Raw genomic sequence first — 13,742 nt, 5'->3', positions numbered from 1 at the left:
GTGAGGGTGGCTTCAGGTGGTCCTGGGATGTATTGATTTATGACGATGGATCTGGGGGGGGGGGCTGGGCCTTGGGAGGTGTCGGGTGTGGCTGGTTTCTGTAGCCCCCCTCTCACCTTCTGAACCGCCTGATAGCCCATGAGGGCTGCAACCTTACAATGTATTGATTAATAAGGACAGGTCATGAACATGGGCACGTGCCTTGGGGGTGGATAATGCCCTGTGATGCGGAATGGGGAGGGTACATTAATTATTTGATGGTGTTAGTGGGGATCTGGAGCCTTGGGGTATGAGAGCTTGGGGGGGATCTCTTATTATCCGGTTTAAGAGGGAAGGAGACAGAGTTTTTGTGCTACAGGCTTGAGTGAACTCATTGTTTATTTTGGGGGTGCTGGGGTGACGTCTGTCAGCAGCACTGGGGCGTGGGAGAGCGTGAGGAGCAGCTGGTCGGTCTTTTATGTTGGGTGGGAGGAGAGGGTGCGCGGGAGAGGATGTGACGTAAGGGCCAGAGGTGATGACTATGGAGCTGGGGAACCAGTTTCGAGTTTCGGCGCTGGCTCAACATCCTGTGATTCTGGGCAAACCACTTACCCTCCCCCTTCCAATAAAAATGAATGTGTCCTTGTGTGATGTAACTGGTGCTCATGTAAAGCGCCTTCGGGTCCAGTTCGCGCTATATAGCACTGCAAAAAAAAAAAAAAAAAAAACATTCTGAGTCTGGGAGCAGTGGACATTGCGGGGGTCTGTGGGGGGGATGTGGGGTGATCAGCATTGAACTCTGAGAGCTCTTTTCTGGGTTCTTAGATGAAAAAGGGGGGCATGGCACCACCGAACCCTCTATCTGGTGTATATAATGATTGGGTTATAAACGACGATCGATCTTTTAATAATACAATGGGCTCGTCTTCAAGGGAGGGGGCCACTGCGTGTAAGACTTGGTGTGATTTCGCCCCCCCCCAATCTCGTGATGGGTGCAAAGGGTGACTCGTGCAGGGTCCCCCATTACTGAGGCCTGATTGTCTCTGCACGGGGGGGGGGGGCGTGCACAGGGACAATGATCCCCGGATGTGGGTCCTGGGGTGGGGGGAGCTCGCCCCCCATCTGTCGCCTCCGGGCTCTGGGTCCGCTTCCAGGCTGTTCCCGCGCACCAGCTGGTCTCGGGCAGGACCGCGGGAGGGGTGGGTGGGGGCATGGATGGGGCCCCTCCCCTCAAGAGCGTTTAGAGCACTTAGGGCAGTTGCAGGCGCCTGTCCTACCACGACGGCTTCATTATCTGCCCCTGAGGTGCCCCCAGCCCACCTTACACCGACAGGAGTGGGGGTGAAGGGGCGGTATGACGTCATCCTCTCTGCCCTGTGCATACCATCACGTTACCCCCAGAAACGGGGTGATGGCGCAGAGATGGCCCCCTAAGAGTTCTCCAAAGAAAATAAACTTCGACAAACCACACATACACAGGAGATGAACATTGTAAGAACTTTTATTCTGACGTTTAAAAAAGGCGAACTGAAAAGAAAGGTCTTTGATCTGTTTCGATTAATTAAATAAAAAACTGCTCTCCACCCCTCCCGCGGAGACAGGAGACGTTCACAGGACACGCAGCACCGTAACAGGACAGGACGCAGCACAATAAATAACAGAATATACACAATATATTACACTTCACACAACTTATTTACAAGTCTTACCTCGCAGGCTGGGAGTCGAGGAGGCGAGGGTCTCTAGCGTGATAACATTAGGGGGACAGAGAGCTCTCTCGGGCGGGGGGGGGGGGGGTCATTGTCATTTAATGTACATGTTAAACAGTGCACCAAGGACAAGCACAGGGGGAGCCCCGAGTTCACCCCTGGAGTCAATTCCACATGTTCTTACTCCAGGGGGTATTTGTGTTGGCAGTGTGTAGACGCACGCGCACACACGCACACGATGATGCTGTATTGCAGTTAAGAAGGTCTGATGACACCAAGAAAAGGAGTGAAACGGCCTGTGTTTTCCAGGTGTCATCAGACCTCCAATATTGCAATATAAGACCATATGTAACCTGTGATCTTGTGTAATGCTGTAAGTATTGCGTGCTTATGTTGGGACAGTTCACATGAAAAATGTGTTTCCTGCAAACACGGAAGTGCTGGTTGAAACCCGTTAGTAACATGTTGGAATGCACTGACTTCCTATGTAGTAACCAAAGGCAGAAAACTGTTTAAGTATGTGGTCAGGAATGTAGGGTTTTTATTTAAAAACAAACTTAGCTTTGTGGAACAAAAACAGATTCTCTCTAGATGTGGGAGATTTTTAAAGCTGCTGCCTGCGAGTGGCAGCTAACAATGAGCGCTGAAAGCATGATTATTTTCATGTCTTATGCACCAGGGTGCAAGGGTTTCTACGTTGTAGGGATGATTGTTTTTGTGCAGGAAGGGACACGTTCCTGCACATAAACAATCAATGGAGGCGTTTTCCTCCTTGTGTGTGGGCTGCATAGTGCAGCACATATAGAGAGAAAAATGGGGGGAAAAAAAGTTATTTCTCGTCGTTGTGCCTCCCCTGGGGGAGGAGTAGGCTTTTGACGCATTCCCAGGTTTACAGATCCTTGTAAATCTGGGGATGCGTCAAAATCCATAAGTGTTGCATGAGAGCACCACTGCAACGCCCATGGAACGCCTCTTTGACGCAGCGTAAGGCAACGCAACGACTTGCTCTGCGTTGCCTTACTTCCTATCTACGAGGCCACGAAAACCACGCAAAGCGGCTTTGCACGGCCTTGTAGACATGGACCTGCAGCCTGCCCCTCGCTGCGTTGGGTAAAGTGTCCCCCCAAAGTGTGGGGGCGTGGCCCAGTAGGGGGCGGGGCTTCCAAGGCTCAACACTCTCCTTGGCACCGGAGGTGTGCAGGGCTGGCCAGGGGCTTCCGCTTCTGCACCTCGCGAGGTGTGGGGGCGGAAGTACTGGGAAGAGGCGAACGTTGCGGCAGCGTGGGCTGCCGGCCGGATCCAGCCCCCGCAAACCGGTGGGGGGCTATTTAAGAGCCCCCCCAAGAAGGCTCGTCCTTCTTTCTCGTTTGCGGCGGCCGGGTTCGTGCGGAGCCAAGGACAAGGAACGGTGTAGTCAGGGTAACCGCCCCTCCTAGAGATACAGGTGAGATATGGGTCACCTGTGTGGTCCAATGGTGGTTCAGGACAGGAAGGGATCCTGTCAGGAAAAAGATATATGGTCACTAATTAACAGGATGTGTAGTTATTGTAAATATTTGTGCAATGATCTTCATGCTTGATTTATGAATATGTTTGCTTTAAAGAAATTAATTGGTGTTTAAATAAAAACCACTTCCAACAAATGAAGCTTGTCGGTCCGTGTATAGCTGGTGGGGGGAGTGTGGGCTACCTGGAGGCCTCCGGATCCTAACAAAATGTGACACACTGACGACGCAGAGGGTTTGTAAATAAGCCCCCAATATGTATGTATATATGTATAGAGTATTTGATAAAGCGCATTTCGCCCAGAGGTATCAAAGCGCTAACCAGGTGTATCAAAGCGCTATATGTACTCCTGATTGAAAACATCTCGGATAATAGTGTATTCATGTCCAGCTATGTCTATTGAGGGGTTCTGGTGACATAAAATCTCAAGCCCATAAGCACAAGGCAGGGGGCGGGGTGGTTTGGAAATGTAACCATAACCTCAGAGGGGGTTGGTTCAGCCCTAATGCTCGTTACCTACTCTGTTTTTACACAGCCTGTTTACTTTAGGGCAGGCAGCAAGAAAAAAAGTGTTTACTGAAAATAGTAAGTGAAATACCAGATTATACTTGGTTGTCTGTAGTGAAGAGATAAATGTGGACGGACTTATGAAGTTTCCTCTCTGAAAGTGAGAGTTTTTTTAAGCTGCTGTCTGCAAGTTGTAGCTAAAAAAAACTCTGATTCAATTAGTATTTCAGGTTTTATTTACCCTCCATGACCAGGATGCTGAATAAACCAATCAATGGTGAAGCCCTGGAGGGTGGTTCGAGTGTCATTACCTAAATGCACGGCCACGCTTAGATAGTAGCGGGATTTAGGGCAGGAAATCAGGGCCATTGTGCCTCTGATTGGACGAAATCTATATTTGTCAGGAGGGTCATACCAGCAATATAATATCTTATATAATAATAAATATGTGAATTTTTTGTTTTACCTGGTCTCCCTTGTGTTTTTCTGACCCACATTCCTTTTTTGTTGAGTGGTGGTGTGAGTGTGGGGGGGGGGAGATGTTTACACAACCATAGATTACAGGGAAAGCACATTTTTTGAGGCATGATGTACAGCAGACCAAACACAGGGGCAGATTTACGACTTTTTGGCAAGGGTAGCGCAGCACGTCACCTTGCTGCGTGCGTCGAAGGGAAAGCGCAGGAATGCGCCGTATCTGTGCAATGTAGCCTAGCGCCAACGTAGGCACCCTTGCACCATGGTGCAAGGGTGCCTCTATTATGGGCAGGTTTGTTTTTGTGCAGGAAGGGACACCTTCATGCACAAAAATAATCCTGGCAGGCTTTTTCCACATCCCATGTGTCCTGCAGAATGCAGCGCACATAGAAAGAGACAACAATGAAAAGAAATGAACATACTTCTCCTCTTTGCACCTCCCCTGGGGAGGCGTAAAGTTTTGGCGCATCCCAGCTTTACAAGCTCATGTAAATCTCGGGGTGCGTCAAAATCCATTGGTGTTGCGTGTGAGCATCCTCCACAGTGCCCGTGGAGCGCGTCCTTGCGCAGAGTAAGGCAACACAGCGACTTGCCCTGCCTTTCTCCATATCTATGAGGTCATGGAAAGCCACGCAAAGTGCGTTGCGTGGCCTCATAGATATGGTTGAAAGGTTTGCGCCGCTATTGCATCACCAGCTGCGCAAGCCTCTCGTAAGTATGCCCCACAGTCTTTACACAATTTGTGTATGTTGGCTCAGTGGTTTTTGAGACGTCGGGGGCCAAAAATCTTCTAGTATCTTTCCAAACGTCCCAAAAGTAGCTCAGAGTTGAGGTAGGTTTGGTGTCTTGGAAAGGATGGCAGGTTAGTAGAGACTGGACAGCTTTCTAGGCCTTTCCAGATGACCTCAGCAGCGGGGGTGGAGGGGGTGTAACCTGCCCTGATCTCAGACTCCCTCATCTGTGATCTTGTGCACATCCCTGGTTTTATTATCATTTTGTACCCATCAGCTCTCTTGGGGTTCAGATCACTCTTTGCCACATGGGGGCGGTTCACTGGCCAAGGGCTGGGGATCTCTCAGTATTTCCTGCCCCCTGTAGTATCTCAAGGTCACCGACACTGCCACCCCCCACCCTACAAACACCCCAGCAAACCACACCTGCCCCTCAAACAGCCCACCTCAGAGATGCCTGCAGGGAGATATCTTTGGTGTGGGGTCATTGAGAATAACTGACTCCTTAACGGGGGCCCTCGCCTGCTGACCCCCCACACACACGCTTTGCTCGTGCCCTCTAACCTTGATTCAAAAATCAATTTTTGCGTTTTTGGTTTTAGGATGCGGGGTGCGGTCACCTGCTGGCGCTTGCCCCCAGAATCTTTATACAATTTATAGCGTGGGCTGCACCCCGACTGTCTTTTAGACAGCACCCCCTCTGCTGTGTTCTTGGAGACAGCACCCCCTCTTGTATTCTTGGAGACAGCACCCCCTCTGCTGTTTTCATGCGGACACCACCCCCTCTTCTGTGGTCTTGGAAACAGCACCCCCTCTGCTGTGTTCTTGGAGACAGCACCCCTCTGCTGTGTTCTTGGAAACAGCACCCCCTCTTGTATTCTTGGAGACAGCACCCCTCTGCTGTTTTCATGCGGACACCACCCCCTCTTCTGTGGTCTTGAAAGTGGAACCCCCTCGTTTGTTCTTGGAAACAGCACCCCATCTTTTCTGTTCTTGGAGACAGCGCCCCGTCTTCTGTGTTCTTGGCTCTTCAAGTTTTAAAAAGTTTTCAAAGTTTTTCAAAGTTTAATTTACATCAAAGTCACATATTTTCCTCCTCTTAAGGGGGCCGTTTTCTTCCTGGCTGGGGGCGTTGGGTATTTTTAAGGAACTTTTGAGCCAGAAGACAGTTCTTCCTCCCTTGCACCCCCTGTTCTCGGGGTCCCACATGGTGTCCCTCTCTGCAGACCCACAGGACACCTGACAGAGTTTTGGGAAGTCCCCATAGCCCAGGCTCACCGAGGCTGAGCTGCCCTGGGGAGGACCCCTCCCAGGGGGGGCAGAGCAGGAGGGGGCTCGCTGCCTCCTTGAAGTCCGTGGATGAGGATTCGGGGCACCAGGGGCCTCTGCAGAGCCGGCGGGGGCGCGCTGGGGCCCCGGTACAGGTACAGGGCCGCTCCGGGGTCCAGGTTGGATACTAAGCTCTGCGGGTAGAAGTAGGGGGAAGGGAACATCCTCTGGAGGGCGGAGTAATTCCCTGCTTCCGCCAGCAGCTCCAGTCCCACGGCAGTCTGTCGTTTCCACTTGGTTCTACAAGGAGAGGGGACAGAGAGAGAGACAGGCAGTCAGTGCACACATTCCAAGCCTGTCTCAAGAGACCCAATGACATTTCAAGTCTATCCTGCAAGTTTAAGATCTTGAGACCACCCCAAGCATGTATAATGTAGTGAAATAGTCAAGCATCATCCCTCAGCCCCGCCCTGTTCAGCATGTACATGACCCCCCCTCGCAGACGTCGTAAGATCCCACGGACACAACATAATCTCCTTCGCAGACAACACTCAACTGATCCTCTCGCTCACCGAGGACCCCTTGAACGCCAAATCCAACTTCCGCAACGCCATGGACAATGCAACCAAATGGATGAGAGACAACGGCCCCCAACTCACTTCAGACAAAACCGAAGTGCTGATCTTTGGAAAGGGACCACAGCTGGTGGCCTGCAGAACTTGGACCCACACCTACTGACCATACACGCAACCTCGGCATCATCCTCGACAGCCAACTGACCATGGAACGACAAGTCAACGCCGTCGCCTCCTCCTGCTTCCATACACTTCGCATGGGCCGCAGAATCTTCAGATGGATCCCAACCAACACCAGAAAGACCGTCACTCAGCCCCTCGTCACCAGCCGTCCAGACAATGGCAACACCCTGTATGCCGGCATCTCCACCCAGCTCCTCAGAGACTCCAGACCACGCAGAACGCTGCTGCCAGACTCATCCTGGACCTCCCCAAACAAACCCACATCACCCCCCAGCTGAGAGACCTTCACTGGCTCCCCGTACAGAAGAGATGCCAGATCAAGATCTTTACGCACTCCTACAAAGCCCTCCGCGACCTAGGACATGCCTACATCATCCACTGACTGAACTTCCACCAACCCTCTCTACACCCGCGCTCCCCCTCACTAGGCCTCACCCCCCCCACATCTGTCTCAGCCGCAGCGGTGGCCGCTCCTTCTCATACATCGCTGCCAAGACCTGGCACGAACTCCAGCTGCGTACAGCCCCCTCGCTGGCAGACGTCCGTAAGAGACTCAAGACTTGGCTCTTTGACGGCGACACAGCACCCAGATCCCCCTTGCGGTCACAGTGCCGCGCTTTACAAATGCTGTTTGATCACACTGACAATTGTTTAAAAAAACTCACTCTGGCGCTCAGTGCACCTAAAGCAAAGAATTCACCTACTCTGAGTCCACATATACGGTTTCACCAGAATTTCACGGCCACAGGGTTTTCAGCTCTTTATTAATGACTTACACCCTCCGTTCCGCACAGACGTGTGTCTACCTCTTGTAAATCAGTAAAGACCCCGTATATTCAGCCTCTTGTAACCACAGGATGTGTTCTTTGTGATTACACACATATACGGCTAGTTCAGCCTCCTGTGATTACACACATGCATGGCTAGTTCAGCCTCCTGCACCCACAGGATGTGTTCTTTGTGATTACACACATGCATGGCTAGTTCAGCCTCCTGCACCCACAGGATGTGTTCTTTGTGACTACACACATGCATGGCTAGTTCAGCCTCTTGTAACCACAGGATGTGTTCTTTGTGACTACACACATGCATGGCTAGTTCAGCCTCTTGTATCCACAGGATGTGTTCTTTGTGACTACACACATGCATGGCTAGTTCAGCCTCTTGTAACCACAGGATGTGTTCTTTGTGATTACACACATGCATGGCTAGTTCAGCCTCCTGCACCCACAGGATGTGTTCTTTGTGACTACACACATGCATGGCTAGTTCAGCCTCCTGCACCCACAGGATGTGTTCTTTGTAATTACACACATGCATGGCTAGTTCAGCCTCCTCTGATTACACACATGCATGGCTAGTTCAGCCTCCTGTAACCACAGTATGTGTTCTTTGTGATTACACACATGCATGGCTAGTTCAGCCTCTTGTAACCACAGGATGTGTTCTTTGTGATTACACACATATACGGCTAGTTCAGCCTCCTGTGATTACACATATGCATGGCTAGTTCAGCCTCCTGCACCCACAGGATGTGTTCTTTGTGACTACACACATGCATGGCTAGTTCAGCCTCCTGTAACCACAGGATGTGTTCTTTGTGACTACACACATGCATGGCTAGTTCAGCCTCCTGTAACCACAGGATGTGTTCTTTGTGATTACACACATGCATGGCTAGTTCAGCCTCTTGTACCCACAGGATGTGTTCTTTGTGATTACACACATGCATGGCTAGTTCAGCCTCTTGTATCCGCAGGATGTGTTCTTTGTGATTACACACATGCACGGCTAGTTCAGCCTCCTGTGATTACACACATGCATGGCTAGTTCAGCCTCCTGTGATTACACACATGCATGGCTAGTTCAGCCTCCTGCACCCACAGGATGTGTTCTTTGTGATTACACACATGCATGGCTAGTTCAGCCTCCTGCACCCACAGGATGTGTTCTTTGTGATTACACACATGCATGGCTAGTTCAGCCTCCTGTGATTACACACATGCATGGCTAGTTCAGCCTCCTGTACCCACAGGATGTGTTCTTTGTGATTACACACATGCATGGCTAGTTCAGCCTCCTGTACCCACAGGATGTGTTCTTTGTGATTACACACATGCATAGCTAGTTCAGCCTCCTGTAACCACAGGATGTGTTCTTTGTGATTACACACATATACGGCTAGTTCAGCCTCCTGTGATTACACACATGCATGGCTAGTTCAGCCTCCTGCACCCACAGGATGTGTTCTTTGTGACTACACACATGCATGGCTAGTTCAGCCTCCTGCACCCACAGGATGTGTTCTTTGTGACTACACACATGCATGGCTAGTTCAGCCTCTTGTAACCACAGGATGTGTTCTTTGTGATTACACACATATATGGCTAGTTCAGCCTCCTGTGATTACACACATGCATGGCTAGTTCAGCCTCCTGCACCCACAGGATGTGTTCTTTGTGACTACACACATGCATGGCTAGTTCAGCCTCCTGCACCCACAGGATGTGTTCTTTGTGACTACACACATGCATGGCTAGTTCAGCCTCCTGCACCCACAGGATGTGTTCTTTGTGACTACACACATGCATGGCTAGTTCAGCCTCTTGTACCCACAGGATGTACACCTTGTGATTAGACACACTGCCTGCTCAGGCTGGTGTACCCACACATCCACTGCTAGTACATCAAGGCCTTGCACTCTGTGATGATTCCACACACACATTGCCTGCTCAGCCTCTTCTACTCACGGTTTCCCCATCAGTGTGTAAAGACCTTTGCATGCTGAAGTGCCTCAAATGGATTTTGTTTGGTCAGCCACTTGCACCCTCCGGTTCATCATTAGTGTTTCATGGACTCGGGCATTGTGATCCAGAAGCCCATCGCTTGGTCAGCCTCTCCCACCGCAGAGCAATCCTCCCTCAGACTAAGGACTTACTCCCTTGTGGTTCCAACAATATTTATCCAAAAGCCTCTGCTACCCGAGTTCCTTTCTCACTCAGGAAGGACTTAGACAAAGCGCTTCAATGAACTATCTGTATTGAAGCTCCTCGAACCTGCGCTCACCCGTAGCACATTTCACACTTCAGTCATTGTGAGTTCACAGTACCCTGTGTCCTCAGCCTCGCCCACCCTTCTCCATAGCCCGGTAAAACGGAACTCAGAATTTATGGGGGGTGGGGGGGCTAAACTGAAAGGTTAGGTAGTGAGAGATGGGTGTAAAGTAGAGATATTTTAAGAACACAAAAGAATGATGGACGGAGTGTTGAAGCTTTTTAAACTTTCACCCCCCATCACAGATCTGGGTTTAATCCATCGTTCTTTTGCTCACTGTGCCACCCCAGTTTTGACCCAGCCATATGCAAATCAGTCTTGCCCCTGCTCCCCAAGTGATCAGTCCAGCCCCCACTGCCAGGCCAGGTCCTCCCTGGACCGGAACATGCATCCTGGACCGGATGTGGGTCCCGTGCTCGCTGTGCCACTGGATTCAAGCTAGTCTGGCTGATGAGGGGCGATACCCCAAAACCGGTCCCAGGATGGATGGATTTGAAAGGTTTCCGCACTCCGTCCATTATCCTTTTGTGTCGGTAAAGTAGAGGTATGACGTGAGATTGAGAGGTGAGGTAGAGAGGGGTGAGAGCCAGCTACAGTAGAGGTATGCAGATGTGGGGAGAGAGGTACCAGGATGTTAGAAAGTGAAGAGAGAGGTTGCGAGAGAGGTGAGGAGAAGGAGAGCTGCAGTAATGCACAAGCGGAGGGCTGAGGTAGGGAGAGGCGGGAGGGAGGGATGGAGAGGTATGCTCAGAGAGTGGTAGAGGCAGTGTGCCAAAAACGGGGAGGGGGTCAAATGCTTCTGAATGTTTCATCTCATTATTACCAGTTTGGTACCTGAATGCATTAATCAACAACTGAACGGCGATCAGTTCACTTTCGTAAAGTGTTCCCGGTGCGCAGCACCACATGAGCCTCATTTTAAGTAACTTTTGATCCATTTTGAGCTGGAAGCAATTTTTTAACTGAACTCTGCAAATTATGCGGCTCATGGTAGATTATGTGGCAAAAAGGCAGACCTGTGAGACACTGACACTCTGTAGCCGTAGAGTCACATCTCTCAAGTGGGCCTTGATATGTGGTGTAAGATTTAGGGGTGACTGACTTGGGGGCCCGGTGGGGGTGTCAGGATTTCTCTTTCAAGTCTCACCGTGCAGGTGCCCACTGCTCAGACCATCATCTATCTACTAGAAGTAATAAGTACCTGAGTGGAGGGGCGTGGCTATCATTGGTGCAGCAGGTGCAGTGCACCGGGGCCCATCGAACTCTAATAATGGCTGCCATTTGCTACCCCACCAGCAGCCAGAGGAGCCATTTCCCTTACTTGCATTAAGGCCCAAGGCATCCTTGCTACCCTAATGCATGAGTGCGTACCTCTGCCTGATACCCTCCTGCGTCCCTGGCATTTCCAAGCGCTTGCGCTCTGCCTGCAAATGCAGGGAGATCTGTAAAACATGTGGGCACAGATGGGGCTTCTGTCTGGGGTGGGGGCTGGGTGTGTGTGTGTGTGTGTATAAATATATATATATATAGGGGTTCTGTGTGGGAGGTGGGGGTATATGTGTGTATATATATATAAATATATATATATATACATACATATATATATACATACATATATATATATATATATATATATATATATATATATATATATACACACCTCAGTCTTCAAAGTCTGTGTGTGTATATATATATATATATATATATATATAGGTTCTGTGTGGGAGGTGGGGGTATATATGTGTGTGTGTGTGTATATATATCTATATATATAGATATATATATATATATATATATATAGGCTTTGAAGACTGATGTGAGGCGTGTGGGGGGAGGCAGGGGGAGACCGACGCCTCGAAATCTGGAGCGGAGGAGAGATGTGCGTTGGGTACGAAAAACGTTAATTTTTCCCAATAAACCCGTTTTCTACACATTTATGGATGTTGAAAGTAATACAAGTGCTGGTTGATGTTCCATAATTTTGGGGTTGGTCTAACTTGATGTCCCCAGTCCCTTCGGCTGAATTTATAATTTTCCCCAAATAAATTTGTACAGTGCCCATGTCCCTTGTTTATCTGCAGATTTTGTCTGCTCCTGGGACACGTTCCTTTTTTTTATTTATTTTTTAGGCACGGGACATTAAGTGATTTGCCCAAAATCACAGGATGTTGAGCCAACGCCGGGACTCGAACCTGGCTCCTTGGTCGGCAGCTCTGGCCCTAACGGCACAGCCTCCTCCGGGTCAGGTTCGGGGAGAGGGTGGGGGTTAATGCGCCTGCTGCTGCAAAGATCTGTGAGCAAATCCAACCACTGGCGGCACCGACTCCACAGCTCATCCTTTCAGCATGATAAAATAAGTGCAATTAAATCGAGCAGGGCCGTCCTTCTACTCACAGCGCCAACACGCCGCGAGACGGTAACAGTAGGCGCTTTCTACCTGAATTCTCGTTTATTAGGACTTCAGTTGCGAGTTTCATTTTTTAATTTTTCTCAAGCAGCGGAACATCCAACTCCCTCCCCAGTAATAAACTACGACTCTTTCCACTCCCCCCCCCCAGAGCACGCCCTCTTCTTGGAGTGACAATAAAATAGATGTATTTTTTATTTTTTATAATCTCATTTGAGAGCGGATTACTTCAAGAGCCCCGGATGTACGTTGAGGGTACCCCGACCCCTGTCCCCCCTCTACGGACCCCCGGAGACGGGGCTACTTTACAATCACAACCAGAATTATTTTACAGGAAATTCGCCGACTAAGCAGCGCCCGGGATCGGTTTCTTGGTGCTTTTCGTGGTCTTTATTTCAATAAGATCTTCTACGCGCCTCTTTCTCGTCCATGTCTGAGGGTTTACGAAAGCCTGGTGGCGTGTCCAGGAATCTGTACATAAATCGAAGTATAGCGCCGGAGGAAGAGGCGCTTGACGCGCGCCTGCGGCGTCAACAGACACGTGTAGGCGCTATTATTATTAGAATTAGTATGAAATGCTCTAACACAACTCTTATCTATTTTATAGAACATAACTTCACCACCACTGTTCCAAATTTCGATATATTTCTCTAGTAAATCATATGATCTAGGGAATATATATTCCGTTTATTATTGATGTGATCTTGCAAAATAAACGCGTCCATTTTGTTTGCGATTCAATCAAAAGAATTGATTTACCTTACAATGTATGATATTTAAAAAAATGATATTCTCTTGTAAGAGAGTTGTTTACAAATACGTTTATTCCGCTGTAAATGTGGAAACTGACGTGAACATCGACGCTAGAGAATGAAGCGCCACTGTACAATAAATGTCGATTTTCAATATATTTATGCTTCTAATGTAGGTGATTCGTATTATAAATTAAATCCTGTGTTAAAATATCGTATTTATGAGACTTACATATATTTATGAGCTTATGTTACGTACTACAACTTTTTTCAACATAAATGTTACTCCCTCATAGTGTCCAGCTTTCCTCTGGGTGCGCATGCGCAGTGCTGATGTGCGTGTGTGACACACCCGGTGTGTGTACCGTGACAATCTTGCTGGGAGATGCGCTTTAGTGTGTGTGCGTGCACTGCACCGCCTGCTGTGTGAGGCATGTTGTGTGTAAGGCACTCTTATGGATGTATGAGGCACACCTGTGTGTGCGTGTGTATTCACTGCCCCCCCGATGTGTGACGCACCTTGTGTATCAGGCACTCCTATGGATGTGATGCACAGGGTGTGCGTGCAGTGCTCCCCCTGCTGAGTGACGCAC

The 13,742-nt window shown here is 49.4% G+C and overlaps 1 protein-coding gene across 1 annotated transcript in view; it reads right to left on the bottom strand.

The window, feature by feature from the left end:
* Nucleotides 1-1,774: 1,774 nt before the first annotated feature.
* Nucleotides 1,775-13,742, bottom strand: part of BARHL1 (BarH like homeobox 1) — a 34,450-nt gene continuing 22,482 nt past the window's right edge. The window contains exon 3 of the mRNA XM_069237112.1: nucleotides 1,775-6,478. Coding sequence (XP_069093213.1) covers nucleotides 6,184-6,478 — 295 coding nt within the window. The 3' untranslated portion in view covers nucleotides 1,775-6,183. The remainder of the gene's footprint in view (nucleotides 6,479-13,742) is intronic.

The sequence above is a fragment of the Pleurodeles waltl genome, chromosome 6 (assembly GCF_031143425.1).
Source record: "Pleurodeles waltl isolate 20211129_DDA chromosome 6, aPleWal1.hap1.20221129, whole genome shotgun sequence".
Taxonomy (NCBI): Eukaryota; Metazoa; Chordata; class Amphibia; order Caudata; family Salamandridae; genus Pleurodeles; species Pleurodeles waltl.
This window is presented reverse-complemented; position numbering and strand designations above follow the sequence as displayed.